General features: G+C 37.4%; 1 protein-coding gene across 2 annotated transcripts in view; it reads left to right on the top strand.

Annotated features, from left to right (window-relative positions):
* Positions 1-22,539, top strand: part of LOC150099704 (tumor necrosis factor alpha-induced protein 8-like protein) — a 75,833-nt gene that overhangs the window by 36,311 nt on the left and 16,983 nt on the right. For both annotated transcript variants that reach the window (XM_090404384.1, XM_090404383.1), the window contains one exon: positions 13,428-13,630. In XM_090404384.1, coding sequence (XP_090260510.1) covers positions 13,428-13,630 — 203 coding nt within the window. The remainder of the gene's footprint in view (positions 1-13,427; positions 13,631-22,539) is intronic.

Below are 22,539 nucleotides of genomic sequence, written 5' to 3'. Positions count from 1 at the left end.
CTAACAGTCTCAATAACAAACTTCATGAGCTCCAAGAATTTGCAGACTGCTTCAAAATTGACATCCTCTTAATTAATGAAACTCACCTTCGGCCCTGTGATAACCCCAAGTTCCGATATTACTCACTGCTCAGAAATGACAGGCTCAATCCCAGAGGAGGTGGCACAGCTATATTTATTACAAAAACATCCAATACAATGAAATCGAAAAGTCCACAACCACAAAGCTAGAAGAAAATGGAATTGAAATCCATACCAAAAATGCAGGCAGCCTGAAATTATACTCATTATATCGTCCTGGCAAACCTCTCCAAACTTCGGATCTCTCCCGGCTCCTCAATACTAACGAAGAAGCCATAATCGTGGCAGGAGACCTGAACTCAAAGCATCCCTTATGGATCTGTAATAGCTTTAATAATAATGGCATGATTCTGTACAACCATGCTATGTTAAGAAACATCATCATAGCAGGTCTAGTCAAACCAACGCACTATAGACCACAAGGCGGACCTGATCTACTGGATATAGACATATTCAGGAACACCTCACATCAGTTCCAGTTACAGGTGATAAATGATCTCAGTTCTGACCACAACCCAGTACTACTAAGCCTAGGTGGGTACACAAAACTCATCCCCATCCAGGCCTGCACAAATTTCTCAAGATTCAATGCACCTCTTCACATTCTTATAGGTCCCGTACCAACTATCACCTCCCATGAGGAACTAGACGCAGCGGTCATTAATCTAGAAAATACAATACTTACCGGCCTGGCAGCATCCGCCGTTACAACCCCACCACAGGCCAACCTGCTTCTGGATGAAATTTGAAACTTAATCCATGAGAAAAAACAAGATTAGATGCTAATATCACAACTTTATTATTATTATTATTATTACCACCCCAAGACCTCATGGAGTCAAAGACTCATCTGGGAGGTCCTTTTATCACATGCACAGCTCATCGTACCGTGTTTTAATCGCATTCATACTCTTTGCAGACACCACATTCTCAGGCAACGCATTCCAATCATTCACAACTCTGCACGAAAAAAACCTGCATCTCACTCCCCTACTCACACCCTCTTTATACAGTTTCCAGCGATGACCTCTGGTTCTCCCCTGATCTCCCATTCTCAGTAAAACATCTCCAGCATTGATCCTATAACAACCCCTTACCAACTTGTGGGCCTCTATCATACCTCCCATCTTCCCCCTGTCCACCAGACTCTGCAAATTACATCTTCTCAATCTTTCCTCATACTCGACATTCCAGAGGTCAGAAACTACCTTAGTCAGTCTCCTTTGGACCGTTTCTAACATCTCTTCATCCTTCAGAAAACCCGGTGACCAAATCTGGGCACAATAGTCCATGTATGGCCTAATCAAAGCCTTATACAATGGAACAAGAATCTCCCTACTTCTACATGTCAGTGTCCTCTGCATCATTCTTAGAAGCCTTTGTGTTGTCTTCACAATTTTGGCAATGTGTCCCCTAAATTTTAGATCCTTATCCACTATCACCCCCAGATCTCTTATTTCCTCTACCTCCAACAATATATTCTCATCAAGAAATTCAGCATCCCATCTTTGTTTTCCAAATTTTAAAACTTTACATTTTGCAACATTGAACTCGCATCCCCATTTCTGTGCCCAATCACTCAATCTATTCAAGTCTTCCTGCAAGGCCAGAACATCTTCATTACACTTCATGGTTCGTCCCAACTTTGTATCATCTGCAAACAACTGAATATCTCCATCAAAATCTTCAGCTATATCATTAATATACAAGTTAAACAGCCATTACTGTAATGGACCTAAAAGAGACCCCTGAGGTACTCCGCTAGTGACTTTCCTTTTCCTGGATATCGCTCCCACAACTTGTTGATAACTATCAAATAGCCAGTCTCCAGTCCAATGCACCAATCTAATATTCAAACCCATCTGCTCTAGTTTGACTGTCAACCTATCATGAGGTACTCTATCAAAAGCCTTTGCAAAATCCAAGTATATTACTGTGTATCCTTTTCCTCTGTCCAAGGAAGCAGTCACTTTATTGTAATAAGTAAGTAGATTACTAAAACATGACCTCCCTTTAGCAAATCCATGCTGTCCATCAAAGATAATACCATTGTTATCAACCCAACTCTGGATCCTAGTTCTCACAAGCTTCTCAAACAACTTAACCACAACACCTGACATACAGATAGGCCTATAGTTTGATGCTTGAGTTCGATCACCTCCTTTATGAAGTGGCACAATCTTGCCCTCCTTCCACTCCTTAGGAACTTGACCGAGTGCAAGAATCATATTAAAAAAATATGTCAAGGCAGGTGTCAACTCCCAGGCACATTCTTTCAGAATACGTGGTGATATATTATCAAGTCCCACAGCTTTATTAACATCTAGTTTACTCAACTCTCCATACACCTCTTGCTCACCTACAGTCAGTCTCTCTTCCCCATCATCAACTGCTCTCAATCCCTCCATGAAGTCACATTCACAAGATTGAAAGATCTTTATGAACTACTCATTAAGTATCTCCATCACACATTCTGCATCAGCTGTCTTTATACCATTTTCTCCAATCAGTGTCATCCTTCCATAATTATTCTTTCTTTTGCTGGTTACATATCGAAAGAACTCCTAAGGATTCTTTTTGGCTTCATTAGCCAACTGCTGTTCATACCTCTCTTTAGCTACCCTCACCAGCCAAGTCACCCTCCTTGCTTGGTCTTTGTAGACCTCATGGAATTGGTTATTTCCACTTCTCTTATGCTGCCTCCACAATGCCCTTTTTCTTTGTATCGCATGCTTCATCTCTTTATTCATCCATCTCACACCCACCTTATTTAACCTTCTCACCCTTGGAATACATTTAGACATTGCATCTACTAAATAGTTTTTGAAAATCCCCCAAGCTGCATTGATCTCTTTTCCAGCTAACTCCTCATTCCATGCTACATCTGCAAGCTGTCTCCTGAGCTCTTCATAATCACCCCCGTTGTAGTTCCACATATACCCTTTTTTCACAGGGGTCCTTGCACTGCTGGCAACCACCCAGGTAATCACCTTATGGTCACTTTCACCAATTGGTGAATGATTTGACACCTCATTTATAATTACATCCTCTGATGAGATGACCAAATCCAAGACCCTCAATCCCTGTGTGCCCTCTGTTACATACTGTCTGAGGTAGTTATCCCTCAAAAACTCAATTTCTTTACTTCCAGTTGCTATCTCATCATTCCAGTCTATATTGCCATAATTAAAATCACCCATAATGATCACCCTTTTCTTATTTACTTGGCAAATTTGATTGTACATTTCATTATCACCACCATCCACATTACCTGGACTATAACAACATCCCACCAAGTATTTGATTCCATTCACCTCTATCTTACCCCATACTGCCTCAAAACCACTGGCACTATTTCCCTCTTGCATCTCTACTTTATATGGACATAACTCTTTCTCTATCATCAATAGCAGTGCCCCCCTTTTTTTACCCCCTTCTGTCCTGACGAAACACATCATTCCCTTCCATCTCTATTCCTGTCAGGATGTCATCCTCTTCCAACCATGTCTTACTTATTCCAACAATTTTTGGGTGAATAGACGCAATTAGTGCAACCATTTCATCTGCCTTGTTTCTTATACTTCTAGCATTTGTATACAAACACAACAGCTCATTTCTGGATCTATAGCTAGTTCCACTGATACCACTCACTTGGTGTGATCTCTCCATACTCAACTGGGGCCATTTCCCTTTCTGCTTCTTCATTTTAAAACCCTTTTCAATTCCAACTGTTTCCTCTTGATCCCTGGTCATCCCATTCCTTTCCTGCCTACACATGCTTACCTCTTCTTGGAGCATCCACCTTTCTCATGCTGTATACCCCTGTATACCATCCATCCTGAGCCTCCCCGTTTCCCTGCTCCTCTTGCACACCCATTATCTCATTTTCTACACTCATGCCACTCACTTCCCCATTCATAACCACCTCTTCAATCTCACCTGTCTTACTCTCCCACTCTTCCACATCACTTCCTACTCGATCTGATTCATTCTCCCTATTCACTTCTCTACCTTCCAGCAGCAGTCTCTCCAAGCAACTCACACCATGACCATTCAAATGCAGTCCATCACTCCCATACAGCTCACTTCGTCTCCCAAACTCATTCCACACATTAACAAACTGTACTCCCGTCTCCTCACACATTTCAGCTAGTATATCATTCATAATCCTTGCTCTCCGCCTCATTTCACCACAGTCATACCTAGGCAACACGCTAACTACCCTTCCTGTCACACTATTCTCTTTTATCCTTCTAAGCAGCCTCATGATATCCATTCTGACACACTCTTTGTCCTCTCTCAAATCATTTGTACCTATTAATACTATTAACTCTTTTGCTAGTTGCTGCCTCATTTCCCATGCCTCAATCACTCTACTCATTTTAGCGCTTGGAAAACATACCTTGTGCATTTTATCCTCCAGCACACCTTTAATAATGGAGTCGCCATACAACGCCACTCGCTAATCTTTCGTTAACTCTTTCATGCCATCATTATTTATTTTAATAGTTTTTACCCGAATTTTCTTAATTTCATTCCGCATCCATTTCATTTCTTGCCTCATCCAATCCATTTTCATCTTCCAAATCTCGCAATACATTCTCTCTATCATTCAATCTTTCTAACTCTCGACCCCCTCTTCTCACTTTTACTCTCATTCATCCTTCTTTGTTTCCGTACTTTCGGTCCAACATGCATCCAATTTTCGCTATCATTCTTCCCATTTTCACACTCATTCATCTTTCTTTGTTTCTGTACTTTCGGTCCAACATGCGTCGAACTTTCGCTATCATTCATTCTTTTTTCGCTATCATCCATTCTTTCGATTTTTTTTTACTTTCGATTTCTGCGTCACGCCATTTCTAGTTTCATTCGTTCTCTCAATTTCGTTTCCTTCTGCCACTCTCACCTCAATTTCGTCCCTTTTAACATCCGTTACGGTTTTAAAATCGCTCTTTTTCTTTTTTATTGATTTTTAACATTTTTTCGCCTCTTTTTCTCACCATCCTTCTGTTTCAAACGTGCACTCATTTCCCCCGCGACAATTTCGCTACTAACACTTTCTGTCATCAATTTCATATTTGCATTCATCAATTCCTTGTTCAGGTCACACTTCACACATACCCTCCTTTCATCCTTGCCAAATATCCACAAATCATGTTGAAAGTTTATTTTTCACTTGGTTAGAATATAATAAATTTAGTTTAATCCTTTATCCAAGTGTGAGCAAACAAAGTTCGCGCCTGAAAGTATCTTCAGGACTGGGGTAAGGTGGTGCAACACCAGGGCGACTGCTTGCAAAGGTGGAGCAAGATACTATCACTCCTATCTCAGTATCTCCTATAATGCAAAACACATCTCCTTGCGGATATGTCTAATGTTATGCATTAAGAGATTGGCCACTACCCAGACTAGTTTCGACCTTCATTGAGGTCTCTTCTGTGGGAGCTAGGCCCAAGTGGAGATCCAGCTAGAAGCATTAGCAAGGTATGAGTTGCCAAATAGTGTGCCACCTCCCACTGAAGAGACCTCAATAAAGGTCGAAACTAGTCTGGGTTGTGGCCCTTCCCTTAATGCATAACATTAGACATATCCGCAAGGAGATGTGTTTTGCATTATGGGAGATACTGAGATAGGAGTGTTGGTAGCTTGCTCCACCTTTGCAAGGAGTCGCCCTGGTGTTGCACCACCTCACCCCAGTCCTGAAGCTACTTTCAGGCGCAAACTTTGTTTGCTCACACTTGGATAAAGGATTAAACTAAATTTATTATATCTACAAATCATTTATGTAATTGAAGGAATACATATAACAGACCTCACACTTAACGAAACGACTGCAATCTAAATTAAAGTCATGAAATGACAATGCCGCCGCCATTTTTTGCAGGTTACTAAGTCTAATAATAACGATTTCGTAATTAAGTTTTGTCAAAAAAAAAAAAACCCCACACACTAATAAAACCTGTAGCGCACAGTGTTTACAGCCTCTCTTACTCAAACAATTACGCATATATATTTAATTATTCCTAGAAAACTTATCCCAATCCGGAGCTCTTCTTATACATGTAACTGCGCTTGACTCACGAGCCAAGGCTCATCTCCCTGGGATTGCCAAGAGCTAAACAAAGCAACAAATCCGTTATGCAATTAACGACCACAGGAATCAACAGTTGGTAAGAAAGCTGCACTCCTTAAAAGTCAAAGATAAATCGCTGTGGAAGCTGCCTAAAGACCTCCACATGGACTGCTCAACACATGCAACCAATCCATGGAGAAAGAGGCATAGTTTACAGGAATAAGATTAGATGCTGATATCACAAAACCCTGGGATCGCCAAGAGCTAAACAAAGCAACAAATCTATTACGTTATGCAATTAAGGACCACAGGAATCTACAGTTGGTAAGAAAGCTTAACTCTTTAAAATTCAAAGATAAATCGCTGTGGAAGCTGGCTAAAGACCTCCACATGGACTGCTCTAACATGCAACCAAACCATGGAGAAAGAGGCATAGTTTATAGGAACAATGAAAAAGCAGAAGCTTTCGCTGATGCCCTGGAGCTACAATGCAGCTCTAACCACACATGTGGACTTACTATTTATAGAAAAAGTTCAACAGCATGTTTGTTGCACACATCGTCAATCCAGAAGCCGTGAAAATACTCGTATATGTCCTACTTCACCTAAGGAAGTGTATACAGTCATCGGGAAACTTAACAACAAAAGGGCCCCAGGACCTGACGAGATTTCCAACAAAGTTATAAAAGCGCTCCCTCATAAAGCTGTCATGCATGTAGTAGCCATTACTAATGCAATGCTAGTTGGAAACCAGCAGATATCATCCTAGTTCACAAACCAGGGAAAGCCCCTCAGAACTACAGGTCCTATCAGTTTCTTATCATGCTTAGGAAAAATTGCAGAAAAAATAATCCTTAACTGTCTACAGGACATGACTATCAAAACCAGCCTTAAAGAGCAATTCAGAATTCGCACAGGTCACAAGACAACTCAGCAGGTCCACAGATTAGTTGAATACATTACAACTGGGTTCAACTGGAAGCAATATACAGGAGAAGTCTTCCTTGATGTGGCAAAAGCCTTCGATAAGGTCTGGCACAAAGGCCTCGTTTACAAATTATTATCTGCTAAATTTCTGTTATGCCTCACAAAACTCATTGATTCCTACCTGAAAAACCAGAAATTTTAAATTGAATTGCACGGGCTCAGATCCTCTGTGATAAGAATCACGATTGGTGGCCCTGCTGTTCCCTCTTCTTTTTAACATCTACATTGCAGATTTCCCAAGCACAGCATCAACCACAATGGCTTTCTACGCAGACGACATGACAATTATGACCAGATCACTCAGACCACACTTAACAACGCAGCGATTGCAGAACGCAGCAACAAACCTTTGAAAAATGGTTCAATAAATGGAGAATAGATGTCAATGCCAACAAAAGCTTGGCTATACTTTTTACAAGAAGAAAAACATTGCATCATGGAGAAATTAAAAAATCTTTATTGTTTCTATCCTGTAGCAAAATCAAAGTGAAATACTTAGGAATACAACTAGACAGTTGCCTCAGTTTTAATCCCCACATTCTATAAGCTGCAACAAAACCAACTCAGCAATTAGCCAGCCCTATCCTCTCCTCAACCGGAGAAACCAAGTTAGCACTGAAAACAAGTTATGAATTTATAAAAAAATCATCAGACCCACTTTAACCAATGGATCTCCTACTTGGGGTCACACTACCCCCCGGTAACATCAAAAAACTGCATCTGCAAGTACTACAAAACGAATGCCTCAGAATGATCTTTGATTCCCTGTGGTTTGTCAGAAATGTTCTCCTCCATCAAGATGCAGCCATACCAGATATCTCCACATTACTTCATGAGATTGCCTCCAAATACTTACATAGGTGGCTTTCCATCCCAATCACCTCAATCAAGAGCCATCAAATTACAGTGAAAACGATAGATGGAAACACAAGTAAAGTGCCCGAAGTCAGCTCTGCTTGTCGGTACAAGTGCTCTTACACAGCCATAATTTGGGCGAGCTAGGTGCTCGATAAACTTTCCTTTACATAATTAACTCCTAAGTGATGAAGGGATCAAATTCCACGGGATTGTTATCTATCTTGCCAGAACAGTCAATAGGTAGGTATGTATGTATGCATAGGGTTTAGTACTATCTGTGGAGTGTCTTGGAACATATCCCCTGTGGATAAGGGGGGGGGGGAGGATTACTGTATACTTTTTATTTGGTCTTGAGTCAATCATTTCTTGGAATCAACAAATTATAAAGTTAAAAACCATTGCACCAATCAGATTAAACTCTTGTATATTCACCTAACACTTAGTATAAAAACAGTCTCTTTACAGAGATATAACATAAATGTTGTAGCTGATAGGAGTTTTAACATAATTGGAATAGCTGATGTGAACAATCAGCTATTAACAATCTCTACTTTGTTTCAAAATTTGCTTCAATTGAACCCCTTGCATTTCTTCTTGCAATTTATTTATTTATTATTTTTTTTTTTTTTTTAGAGGGAAAAGAAGATTATATTTGTATTTTATTGTATCAGATATTTCTTTATACCCATACAAGGCATGTTCAAAAAAACTCTTAACTTTTGCTGTAAAGACTCTATTGCTCATTTTTTAACATTTTAAGCACTGTCCTCTTCAAAGTAGTCCCCCTCTACTGGGATACACCGTTCCCAATGTTTCTTCCATTGTTGGAATGCTTCCCTGGAACGCAGTTTCTGTGATTTTCCTGAATCTCCTCTATGCTTTGGAAATGACGTCCTTTCAAAGTAGTTTTAAGTTTGGGAAGCAGGATAAAGTCTGCTGGGGCCTAAGTCTGGAGAATATGGTGGTTGGGGCACAACGGATGTCTGATGTTTTACCATATGACTGCGGATGATGAGCAGCATGTGAGCTGCCGCATTGTCATGGTGCAACATCCAAGTCTGTTTTCCCCACAGTTGAGGCCTCTTCTTGTGCACAGGATCCCTCAAACACACTAAAACTTCCAGGTAAAACTCTTTGTTTTCCATCTGACCACATGGTACAAATTCATAATGGACAATGCTTTTCCAATCAAAAAACTCAACCAACATCACCTTGATCTTTGACTGCTCATCCATGCTTTTTTGGTCGAGGAGACCCTTTCCCCATCCACTGTGACAATTGTATCTTGGTTTCAACATCACAGCCATAAAGTTTGCAGCAAAATTTCACACACATTGTTCTTCAAGCTCTTTCGTTGTCACTTTGTCACTAATCCAACTAACAACTTGTGCACATGTTTAGTTCAGCAGATGTAACTCGATGACTAATGCTCATAGCAGAATGGGGCAAATGGCAATTTGTTTCAAAACCTGTTGCTACGTGTGCTCAGTAGCTGCAGCGTGCTTTCTGTGCTGATTGGTGTGCAATTTAAAAAATTTCGTATTTTTTTCGAACACGCCTCATAGATCATAGTACAAAACTTTCCTCTTTCAAAAAATATAATTTATTCCAGAACTTATATGTATTATTCCTTAAAGCATATGTAAAGAACAAATATTTCATATACATTGAAAGAACTACACAGTGCATTGCTGTCCCCCCATGTGGTTCTCACCCATGAAAGATTATTAGTAAAACTATAGTACATTTGTACCGTGGTTAGGTTAATTATTATTATTACCCAAGACCACATGGAGTCAAAGACTAATCTGGGAGGTCTTTTCATCATACACACAGCTCATCATACCGAGCTTTAAACACACTCAAATTCTCTGCAGACACCGCACTCTCAGGAAAGGCATTCCAATCATTCACAACTCTGCATGAAAAAAACCTGCTTCTCACTCCTCTACTCACACCCTCTTTATACAGTTTCCAGTGATGACATCTGGTTCTCCCCTGATCTCCCATGTTTTCTGTAGAACTGCTCCAACATTGATCCTATAACAACCTCTTAGTAACTTGTAGGTCTCTATCATATCTCCCTTCTTCCTCCTGTCCACCAGACTTTGCAAATTGCATCTTCTCAATCTTTCCTCATATTCGACATTCCAGAAGTTAGAAACTACCTTAGTCAGTCACCTCTGGACCCTTTCCAACTCTTTGTCCTTCTGAAAAACAGGTGACCAAATCTGGGCACACTAGTCCATGTGTGGCCTAATCAAAACCTTATACAATGGAACAAGAATCTCCCTACTTCTACAAGTCAGTGTCCTCCGCATCATTCCTAGAGGCCTTTGTGTTGTCTTCACAATTTTGGCCATATGTCTCCTAAATTTCAGATCCTTATCCACTATCATCCCCAGACCTCGTATTTCCTCCTCTGACAATATATCCTCACCAAGCATAAATTCTGCATCTCATCTTTGTTTTCCAAATTTTAAAACCTTAAATTTTGCAACTTGAACTCCCACCCCCATTCCCATGCCCTCAATTTATTCAAGTCTTCTTATAAGACCACAACATCTTCTCTACTCTTCATGGTTCATCGCAACTTTATATCATCTGCAAACAACTGAATATCTCCATCCAAATCTTCACCAATATTGTTAATATACAAGTTAAACAGCAATGGCCCTAAAACAGACCCCTGAGGCACACCACTAGTAACTTTCCTTTTCCTGGATATCGCTTCCCCATACATCATTTGTTGATACTTATCAGATAGCCAGTCTCCAATCCAATGCACCAATCTAATATCCAACCCCATCCACTCTAGTTTGACTATCAACTTATCATGCAGTAATCGATGAAAAGCCTTTGCAAAATCTAAGTATATTACTGTGTATCCTTCTTCTCCAAGGAAGCAGCCACCTTATTTTAATAAGTAAGTAGATTATTAAAACATGACCTCCCTTTACAGATTTTTTTTTCTCCATTTTTATCAATTTTATATATTTTTATAGTCCAGAAACAACTCTGCTTTAGAGGCCAAACATGGAACTTTTTCAAGCAATTTCAGCCAGGTGATATAATTCATCTCCACCTAAAAAATTCCTGTGTCTGTCAGTGATCAAACCTGGGATCTTCCACTGGTAAAGTGGATGTGATAGGAACTTCCCATGATTAGGAACTGTTTATAACACACTGGCAAATAGAGGTAAGGAAGTGGTTATAGTTTATTCTATTGTATAAGGCACTGGTCGGACCCCACATGGACTAATATATTCATATTTGGTCCTGGTTTCTAGTATATTCTGGAAACTTTGAAGAGGACACATGGATGAAGCTAAAGCCATATTGGAATGTTGGTTATGGGGTGGGGTTGAAGGAATGTAAACTGCTGAGTTTAATAGTTAGACAGTAAAGAATGTGTAATATGATAGAAATGTTGCAGTTGGTAAGGGTATTTCACAGGATTAATAATAGAAAATTTTTTACTCTATTTATAATCCCTTTTCACTTGATTACAAACTTAAATTAGATTTTACCAGAAATTAGGTTCTTGATTAATTCTTTACTCATAGTGGAAATAAACAAAATTTACTTACACTATGAGTAAAGGATTAATTAATAACCTAATTTCTTGTAAAATATAATTTATTTTGTAACCAAGTGAAAAAAACTTCTTACAACCGTCTCTTGCTCCAGAGTATTTTAATAAGGTTACCACTTTTATATGGAAAATATATGACTTCTGCATTCTTTTTATCTTGATATCTTCTTGGATCTGGTTCCCATTGCTTGACACTTTAATCATGTTCATTTTGAGGCTTGCTTTCTGGGAGTAGAGTGGTTCTGCTTAGTGGTAGAAGCCACTGCTGTGTCCTGTTGTAGAGTGAATTGAATCAGGTTAGGAGTGATCTACTGTATATATATATCACTCAGAGTGTTTTTTTAGAGATGTATTCCCTGCACTTTAATAGTACCTCAATAAAGGTGAAACTAATCTGAGTAATGGCCCTTCCCATAATGTTTTTGCATTATGGGACTAAGGCAATTGATGTGAAGTCAACAGCCTCTATGTACAAGTAGCATAGTCATGAAGATACTTCACATGCAAATGAGTAAGGGATTGAGAATATAATTTCTTGTCATATATAATATACATAGAGTGGAGAGTGATATGGAGAATGAGAAGTTTTGTGGTGAACAGTGGAGTGAAGAGTAGATTTTTTATATGGGAATGCATTGCTAGAATATGTAGTGAAAGATAGGAGTGTAAATGAGTTTTTAGGGCTCAACATGAGAGATGTTTGCTGAGTGAGACTTCCCATGATGAAGCTGTTGACTCCATGGAGGTTTGTTATATTATTATTATTATTTGACACCTCCAGGGAGTCCAGACTCATCGAGGGAGGGCACCTGCTCTGTCTCCACCACTCAATCCTCCAACTGACCACAACTACACCAAAGCCATCTACCGCTGACCACCACTAGTATTTCCACAGACAATCACAAACATCGGGATTCGAACCCACAGTCTTTTGGATGGAAAGCAGATACTCTTACCACTCGACCAGCCTGCCTGGCTTATCAGCGTGCAATCCAATGATATTATATACCAGTATACCATTTTTGAAGGGTGAGAGTAAGTGAGAACTGATTCCGTGGAGGGTTGTTATAATAATACTATATCAGTGTGCAAGAAATATGTCATGATCCAGATTTCTCGATGATGGCATGGAGCATATAATTTTGGAGAAGGGCTCACAATTTTTTGGCAGTGCACATTTTTTTTATATGATTCATTTTTTGCTGTGTTTTTTTGCATGATTTTTCACTTAGCTATTTATTTAATAAACTGCTCATGTAAAGAAAAAGAAGGAAAATATAAAGGACCATAAATTTTTCCTAAGGCTGTTAAGAAAAATTATATGTATTTTTACCTGATTAAGTTGCTTCAATGATTTAATCAAGTAAATGTGTAAGCGATTAATTACTGAGGTTTTGCTATATAAAACAAGAATACTTTAGAACAGTGGTTCCCAACCTTTTCCCACTTGTGTACCCCTTTTAAACCCATTTCTATAAATTGTACCCCTTGTTTTTAAATACTGATACTTTTGTTCAGTACTTATCTTAATGTAAAATTGTTTACTTTACTTGTTTTTCCACCATTACTGATTATTTTTCGTGTACTCTCTGAACAGTCCAGCACATACCCCCCACCCAAGGGGGGTATGTGCTGGACTGTTCAGAGGGTACACGAAATATTTCCCCATCCCAACCAGTGGTATGTATACCACTGGTTGGGAACCGATACTTTAGAAGTTTTAGAATACAGATTTTTTCAAATTGCAAATTAAATTGCTCATATCTTGCTTTAAGCTATTTCATAATACATCAAATAGAGAGTTCTTTTCCTTTTTTTTTTCTTTCTATAGGAACACAACTTCCTCAAGCTTCTAAAAGCATCAGTTTGCGGGTGAAAAAAAGCTTCCTTAGTCGAGTGGCTAATAAGACAACACTGAAATGGTTTATTAATGATGATAATACTAACATTTTGATAGATAATCTTTATCTGCTGATATACAACTGTAGTGAAAATAAAGATGAAGTTCAAGAAGTATTTAAAATTATTATTAAGGTACTGTTTTTTTTTTTTTTCTTTTTTTTCTACTCTTCATTTGTCAGCAAAAGTATTTTACTTTTATACATGAACATGATATTATGCATATCAGTAAGTCAAACTACCTTTATATTGAAATGGTTCTTGCCAGTAGTGCACTCAGGATTTAATCTTGGGGGGGGGGGGGTTGAGTAGACGATTTGAGAATACACACTATGCATCGCATACAACATATGACAGAGGATCTGCAATGATCACTAATTCATAAGTAGTATAGAAATAGAAGACATGACATGACATAAATAAAAAAATGAATTTTAATTAGGAAAAGATTTTTGGAAAATTTTCTAGTGTTTTTTTCCTTTTTCTTTTGGGGGCCAGCCGGGTGTGCCACTGGTTCTTGCAAAAGTTAAGTTATCATCTGCCCACATATGAATGTTAGTGAATTAAGTCTTGTGAAATCAAGATTCAGTCTGCAGAATTTGCAAATAGTATACATGGGATCTAAATCTGGATATCATAAGGAAGTGGTGGCGAACCTTTTTATGTGCGCCTGCCAAAAATTTACAAATCGAGTTGCTGACGTGCCGGACCGTGCCAAAAATTTACCAATCTATTTGCTGATGTGCCGGGCAGTTTTTAATAGGAGAAAAATTAATAGAAAATTAATCTAACTTAATTAATTAATTTATTTATAAATTTATAATATATATATTTATTTATAATATTTCATAAATAATTATTTATAATTTTATAAATAATATTTTATTTTATTTATAATATTTATTTATATATAAATTTATAATGTTATTCAGTGTAAAATTGATTATTGTATTATTAAATTGATTTTCATTATGTTGGTTTGAAAAAAAAAAAACAGTAGTGAGAAAAATATTTATGCATTGTAACTCACCATCAAAGTTAGCTGAACAAGGGAAGCAGCAGAAGGATGTCAACTTGTCGGCGAAACGTTTACCATACTTACTCGAAAATAACACGCCCTCCCATATAACAGTCACCCCTGATTTTACTTTACGAAAAAAGACATTAAAAAGTGTTGCATATGTCTCGCACACAAGAAATGTTTAGACATGTTCATGTCGAGGCAATAGTAACTTGCTCCCTGCAGTTAACAACAAGCCCACCCCAACAGCGATTATACTGTAGATGCAAGAAAAACAAGTAGTTTTATTGTATCACTGATTAAGGTACAGAACCTTTTGCAGTCCGTGTAATATACAGTAATCCCTCAATTAATGCGCCCCCGATTAGTGTGCCTATATACATCTTTAAAATAAATGTTACAGATTTTTAAAATTTTCTATCTATACATTTTTATGGCTAACTATTTTAAAAAATCACTCACCAGAATGAAATAATTTAGTTACCGATTTAAAACATTTTACAAAGTTATTTTCAATGGCCTACTGCACTACTTCCATGAAAACTATGTATACTATGTTCCAAAATTTTACTGCCAAAATTTATGTTGTCTGCTAAAGTACGCCCACAGATTCGAGACCCTTCAACACTTCAACGCATGTCACAAAAAGGAGAATCCATTCTGATAATAGGGTAATCAATCCGTCTTCTGGGATGAGTTGTTTATTATTACATGTCAGAAAATTATTGTAGTTTTTAAAGTGGTTACTATTTTGCTTGTATAACAGTTGGGAAATTTTATCTATAAAGCACGTGATTCCGCGTATTGGCGACCTGTTCGTACGTTCTTCATTTCTTTCTCCCCTTTAGTATGAATCGACTATTCTTGGCACCAAGCCAAGCCAAGCTCTACAAAGTGTGGAACAAATTATACTTTTTCCCATAGGTTATTATATTCGATTAGCGTGTTTTCGATTAATGCACCTGTTTTAAAGAACGCATTAATCGAGGGATTGCTGTATTTCTCAACAAATAGTGCAATTACAGACAGCTGGCATAAAAACGGTGCGAACTAATGAATCACGTCCCCTCTCACAGAAACTACGCTGTATAGACTCAAGCAAAACCATATGTTGCACCAGAAACACAGTACCTAACTAAAAAATCTTGTCCAATTTTTCAGTTACGTGAAATAAGTGTTTGTTTTATTGTATTTGAAATTCTCGATGTCATTTATGCCAGATTACAAAGGCTAACTTCATATAAAATTCTACCATGAATTGAAATCTGCCATATAATGCATGTGTGAGTTCCTGTGCCAGCTCAAACGCAAACAAGCAGCAATAAAATTCAACCAACAGTTGAAACTTTGTGTGAGTTGAGCCCACCGATAAAGAGAAGTTCCGTCAGAACGATAAACGACACTCCCGTCGTGAATGTGTTAAAAACTAAAAAATATATAGTAAATGTTGTTATGACAGTTTCAGATGTTATGGAATTTGGTTGAAGAGAATTAGCATTTCAACTCAACAATTGTAGGTTTTCTTTGGGTCGCGCAACCTTTTGTTAATACCACACCAATCATATGGACATCTTCATAGCTGATCTCCAGTGTAAAACAAAATTTAACTTGTACATATTGTAACAATTAAAAAAGGGTTGAATAATTTATACGTGTATAAAAGGATATCACCTGTAAATCATTGACGTGCCAGCAAAATTCTCGGACGTGCCACCTCTGGCACGTGTGCCATAGGTTCGCTGTCTATGTCATAAGGCTTTTGATCCAACAACACCCATGTGTGGGTAGGAAAAAAGTTATCACTCAAATTTATAAAAGATGTCTTTTACAGTATGCAGTCATTGTTAGTAAATGAAAAATACTTGGCACTAGGAAATAATCAACACAATTAATTTGGTTTGCAGAAAGTGTGATATTTTGATGGATTGTGAGGTTTCATCAAATGAGGATAGCAACAGTGTCATGTGTAAGGATTGAATGGAATGCAAGCTTTGAAAATTTTCTTAGTAAAGATGAAAAACTAGATGAAGTGTATGCAGCATGAAGTTGTAAAAGTTGGTAGATTTGAATGGAAGGATATAAAAGAATCAAATAAAAATATGAGAAAGAGGTATTAGGTATTGAATGACTCAACAGGGATACGCTGTATAGAAATTCCAATATTGAAGGTGTGGTGAATGAAAAATACAGAAAGTCTGCTTTCCAGGAAGGAGAATGAGGAGGATGGATGTTGATATGAGAGATAAATGAGCAAGAATGATGGTTCTGGGAGTAAATGATTTGGTTGGAGAGAATGTCATATTAGAAGATTATATAGGAGAGCAAAAGACAGCCAGTATGTTGCCTAGATATGATTATGACGAGGTTGAGATAATGAGCAAAAATCTTAACTGGCATGTAGGCAGATATGTAAGAGGGAAGAATGTAGTGTGTGGGAGGAATTTGAGAGATGGATGGAACTGTATGAGTGATGAACTACATTTGAATGGATTTTGTGTTTAGTCAACTGCAGAGGATGTTTGTTGAAGGTAAAACCAGTGAACAAGAAATTAGAGGAAGTACTAATTGATGTGAAAGAGGAGGTGAGCAGGATAAGTGAGAGTAAAGAAGTATTTATCAGTGTAGAGGAAAGTAGTATGGAGAGATGAAAAAGAGAGAGAGAGAGAGAGAGAATGGGAATGTAAGATGGATAGCAAAACTGGAGAAGTCTAGGTGCATGGGAAAACATGGATAGGATGAGATGTTTACTTGGATGTTACCGTAAGCCAGGGAATGTGGAGGATGATGATAAGGAAATATATAGGCAAATTGGCTTAGTAAACAAACAAGATAAATGATCATTATGGGTGATTTTAATTATAATATAGACTGAAATAAAGAAATGGCATCTAAAAGCAGGTTTTCGAGGGGAAAACGACCCTAAATAGTTTTTTAGCAGAGGTGCACAAGGATCAAGAGTCTTAAGTCTGATCACACCATAAGAGGACATGATTGTAGATGGAGGGCTGTTCTTTCTGTTTGATGGGTGTGATCATGAGGTAATCACTTTGATAGTGCCTCTAATCTGTACCGTTGACAGGGTGTAGCATAGAGGCAGCCTGCCTCACGGTGCTGCTTAATAAGGGCACTCATTCAGCCATATTGTGGTAGGCTCTGTATTACGGCAACAAGATATTTTACAACATCTGATGTAGATGCAATAGATTTATTTGAAGAATTAAAAATTCTCTCAAAAATAATACAAGAGAAAAGAGGACCTCACCAAATTTTATCACATATATATATATATATATATATATATATATATATATATAATAAGTTTTTTTACCTTGGATAATGTATATTAGGGTTACCAAGTAATTTTATAAACTTGGTTATTTTACTCCTAATCCCAAGTATTTAGGGTCTAGCTATTCACTGAGGAGACCTCAAAAAAGGTTGAAACCAGTCTGGGTAGTGACCCCACCCATAATGTATTGCAGTATACATCTCTTAGTGAGATGTGCTTTACATTATGGAAAATACTAAGAATAGTGATCATAGCTTTACCCACCTTTACAATGAGTTGCCCTAGTGTTGCACCACCTTTAGACTTGAACTACATTCAGGTGCAAACTTAACCGTTTGCGCCTGAATGTAGTTAAAATAACCAAGTTTATAAAATTACTTGGTAACCCTAATATATATATATATATATATATATATATATATCACTTTTTTTTATAAAGAATTGAATGACTAGAACCAAGATTTAAGTAAAAATGTTTTAATATAAAAACACGACCAGTTTCGGCTTAACAGCCTTCATCAGGTGAGATTATAAAAGAAAGAAAAAAGAAAAAACACTAAAACACTGAAGTTTAAATAAACTATGAACGTCATAGAGAGTCTCTATACATAATTGACACTAAATCGTTGTGGTTGTATTTAAAGCTGTTCTTTCGTTAGTTGTATTGTTGGGAAAGTGCGTGCTAGTAGCATCTCATAAACGCCAGTACATGATTACAGCTATATGACAATCTGGGAGGTTGTAGCTCAAGTTATTATTTAGATAAACAGGATTGAATATGATTTCTCTAGATTCCACGATTTTTCTCTCTGGTTCATCATTGCAACGGAAGATGTTAGTAGATTTTTCTCAGCAGACTTTGTGACTTTGGTTTTCATCATTAGGATTAGCCGAGAAAAGGATATGATTAGATAATGCACTGGCTCACTGTCTCTTGTAAGTAATGTCTCTCATGTGTTCTTCCATACGCAATTCGACAGATTTGTCTGTCTGCCCAAAATAAGGAATATCACAATCACACAATATTTTATATGCACCAGGGCATTTGAGTTGATGATGACAACGCTTTGGGTGGCTTATTAAGAAACGGATTTTTGGAAGTGGAGTGAACAAGGTTCTGATATTGTATTTTCTTAGAACTTTTGCTAATTTGTGTGAAACTGTACTTATGTAAGGAATAGATATACTGACTTTGAATCTATTTGTTTCTTCTGAGTGATGTCTAGGAGGATTAAGAAGGAATTTTTCAATGATTCTCTTGGAATATCCATTAACTTCGAAAGAAGTTTTCAGATGGTTCATTTCTGTAAGAAGTTCATTTGGGTCATCCAGAAGAGAACAGGCTCTATGTCCCAAGGTGGAAATTATTCCAAGCTTATGAGGAACGAAGTGATAGGACTGACTATGCAGATATCTGTTGGTATGTGTGGGCTTTCTATATATCGATATTTTGAGTTTACCAGAAGAGTGAGTCAGTTTGACATTAAGAAAAGGCAAGGAATTATCCGTTTCAAGGATAACTCAGCAGTAAACTTAATACTTTGATGTTGGCTATTCAGATGTTCGAGGAAAACCATAAGGGAATCATGTCCATGGCTCCAAACAATGAAGACATCATCTACATAGCGTTTCCAAACTTTAGGTGTTAAAATAAAGGAAGAGATAGTTTTGGTTTCAAAATCCTCTAAGTAAATATTTGCGAGTACAGGGGATAGAGGATTACCCATTGCCAGTCCATGATTTTGTTTGTATATATTATCTTGAAATTTGAAGTAACCAGATCTGATGCAATGTGTAAGCAAGGCTAACATTTTTTTGGATAACTTGTCCTTGAATAATGCTAGGACTTCATCTGGTGGGACATTAGTGAACAAAGAAGTTATGTCCAAGCTAGCCATGATGTCATCTTCATTAACTGTAACATCCTTGATGTATGTAACAAATTCTGTAGTGTTCCTGATAAAGGATGGTGACTTGCCTGAAAAACTTTTTAGGTATTTGGCAAGATATTTTGAAAGGTTGTATGTCGGAGAATTGATACCTTCTACAATTGGGCGTAATGGAGTGTTCTCTTTATGGATTTCAGGAACACCATATATGCAAGGAATTAACGGATGGAGAGAGCGTAGAGATAAGTGAACGTTTCGGGATAATTCAGTTGTTGTTTTTAATACGTTGTTTGTACGATTTTGAAGTTCACGAGTTGGATCTCTCTCGAGTATCGAGTAGGTATCATTATGTAGTAATTCAAGCATTTTATTCTGGTAATCTTCAGAGTTAAGGATGACTGTTGCATTGCCTTTATCTGCAAGAAGGATTATTATATCTCTGTTGTTTTTTAAACTTTTAATAGCTTTGCATTCTGTTGAAGTAATGTTATCTGCAGGTGGTTTTGCGTTATTGATAATAAAGATTGATTCAATAAGTAGAAGTTTTGCATCTCGTGGAGGAAGAAAAGAAGTAGCTTTTTCTATTTTTGTAAGTAGTGTCTCCTTTGGTATTAATTTTGGGAAAGGAATAAAGTTTAGACCTTTACTAAGGATGCTTTTTCTACATCTGAAAGTATATAAGAAGATTTGTTGATAACGACTTTGTCAATATTGATGTGTGGTTTTGAGAAGTTCCTATTATTTTGTATTCTTTTTAATGTTTCAAATTTATTTATAAGTTTACTTTATTATTTTATTGTATTGTGTCTGCTTGAGATTCACAGTATGTATTAAAAGTATGCCAACTTTCATTATCTAGAGATTCTTCCAGTTTCTCCGTTATAGTTCTTTTTTTATTGAAAAGAAAAGCGAGAGTTTGTTTAGTATCTGAGATTCTTTCAGACAGTAGGTCTAATTTAGCTTTATGATAGATTCTCCTCGCACGTTCAGTTGTTATGTTTTCTTTAAAGCACATAAATTTAGGAAAGACAGCGTGAAATTTGCAACGTTTCAAGAAGACCAACCTGTTGATGCTTAGTCCAATCCTCTTCAGTGTCCTGTTGAAGTTTCTTTTATTATTAATAATAGATGCCACGTCATGAAGGTTATAGATGAAAGAATGATCATTAACTCGGTTAACATACATATTTTTATAAAGAATTGAATGACTAGAACCGAGATTTAAGTAAAAAGGTTTTAATATTAAAACACGACTAGTTTCGGCTTAACAGCTTTCATCAGATGGGATTATTATTATTCCTGATACCTCCAAGGAGTCCGAAGACTCATCACGGCAGGATACCTACAACTGTCTCAACCACTATGCCGAACCTCTACTACGAATCATCTCCATCAACGCCATCTACCGCCCATCACAACTAGTATATTTTGTCTGTAAATTGCGTGTGTTCTGAAGGGCCGATTTGTCTGTATGCAGGATGAAAAACCCGAGTTTCCGGGAGAAAAAACCTGCTACCTCCGCATGAGATCAGCTAACTCACCTTATAAAAGAAAGAAAAAAGAAAAAACACTAAAAAACACTGAAGAGGATTGGACTAAGCATCAACAGGTTGGTCTTCTTGAAATGTTGCAAAACCCCATCTGCTCTAGTTTGAATGTCAACCTATCATGAGGTACTCTATCAAAAGCCTTTGCGAAATCCAAGTATATTACTGTGCATCCTTTTCCTCTGTCCAAGGAAGCAGTCACTTTATTGTAATAAGTAAGTAGATTACTAAAACATGACCTCCCTTTAGCAAATCCATGCTGTCCATCAAAGATAATACCATTGTTATCAACCCAACTCTGGATCCTAGTTCTCACAAGCTTCTCGAACAACTTAACCACAACACCTGACACACAGATAGGCCTATAGTTTGATGCTTGAGTTCGATCACCTCCTTTATGAAGTGGCACAATCTTGCCCTCCTTCCACTCCTTAGGAACTTGACCGAGTGCAAGACTCATATTAAAAAAATATGTCAAGGCAGGTGTCAACTCCCAGGCACATTCTTTCAGAATACGTGGTGATATATTATCAAGTCCCACAGCTTTATTAACATCTAGTTTACTCAACTCCCCATACTCCTCTTGCTCACCTACAGTCAGTCTCTCTTCCCCATCATCAACTGCTCTCAATCCCTCCATGAAGTCACATTCACAAGATTGAAAGATCTTTATGAACTACTCATTAAGTATCTCCACCACACATTCTGCAACAGCTGTCTTTATACCATTTCCTCCAATCAATGTCATCCTTCCATAATCATTCTTTCTTTTGCTGGCTACATATCGAAAGAACTCCCTAGGATTCTTTTTAGCTTCATTAGCTAACTGCTGTTCATACCTCTCTTTAGCTACCCTCACCAGCCAAGTCACCCTCCTTGCTTGGTCTTTGTAGACCTCATGGAATTGGTTATTTCCACTTCTCTTATGCTGCCTCCACAATGCCCTTTTTCTCTGTATTGCATGCTTAATCTCTTTATGTAATTGTTTTGCATTAATACAATATAGCAATTGGCGATTTTCTTATATTTTTGTCTTATAATCCATCATGGACGATATTTAATTGTTTGCCTCATGGCGCGATCTAATCTGGTGACGGTCCTGCCTCTAATACAAGGGATTCTGTGAGAAAAGCAATCCCTCAGTGCTTGTCTGAAAATGCCACACTAATTGAAATTGCACTAATCAAAAGAGTATTCAGTGCAAAATATGTAATTGGTATTAAAGATTAAATATATTGAATTTGTAGAAAATGCATTTTTAAAAACTATTTTTAATTGTTAAATAACCTGTTTTCATT

The sequence above is a fragment of the Typopeltis vanoorti genome, chromosome 14 (assembly GCF_054136105.1).
Source record: "Typopeltis vanoorti isolate ZY-2024b chromosome 14, IOZ_Tvanoo_1.0, whole genome shotgun sequence".
Lineage (NCBI taxonomy): Eukaryota > Metazoa > Arthropoda > Arachnida > Uropygi > Thelyphonidae > Typopeltis > Typopeltis vanoorti.
Note: the sequence above shows the minus strand (reverse complement) of the source record. Positions and strands in the feature narration are given on the sequence as shown.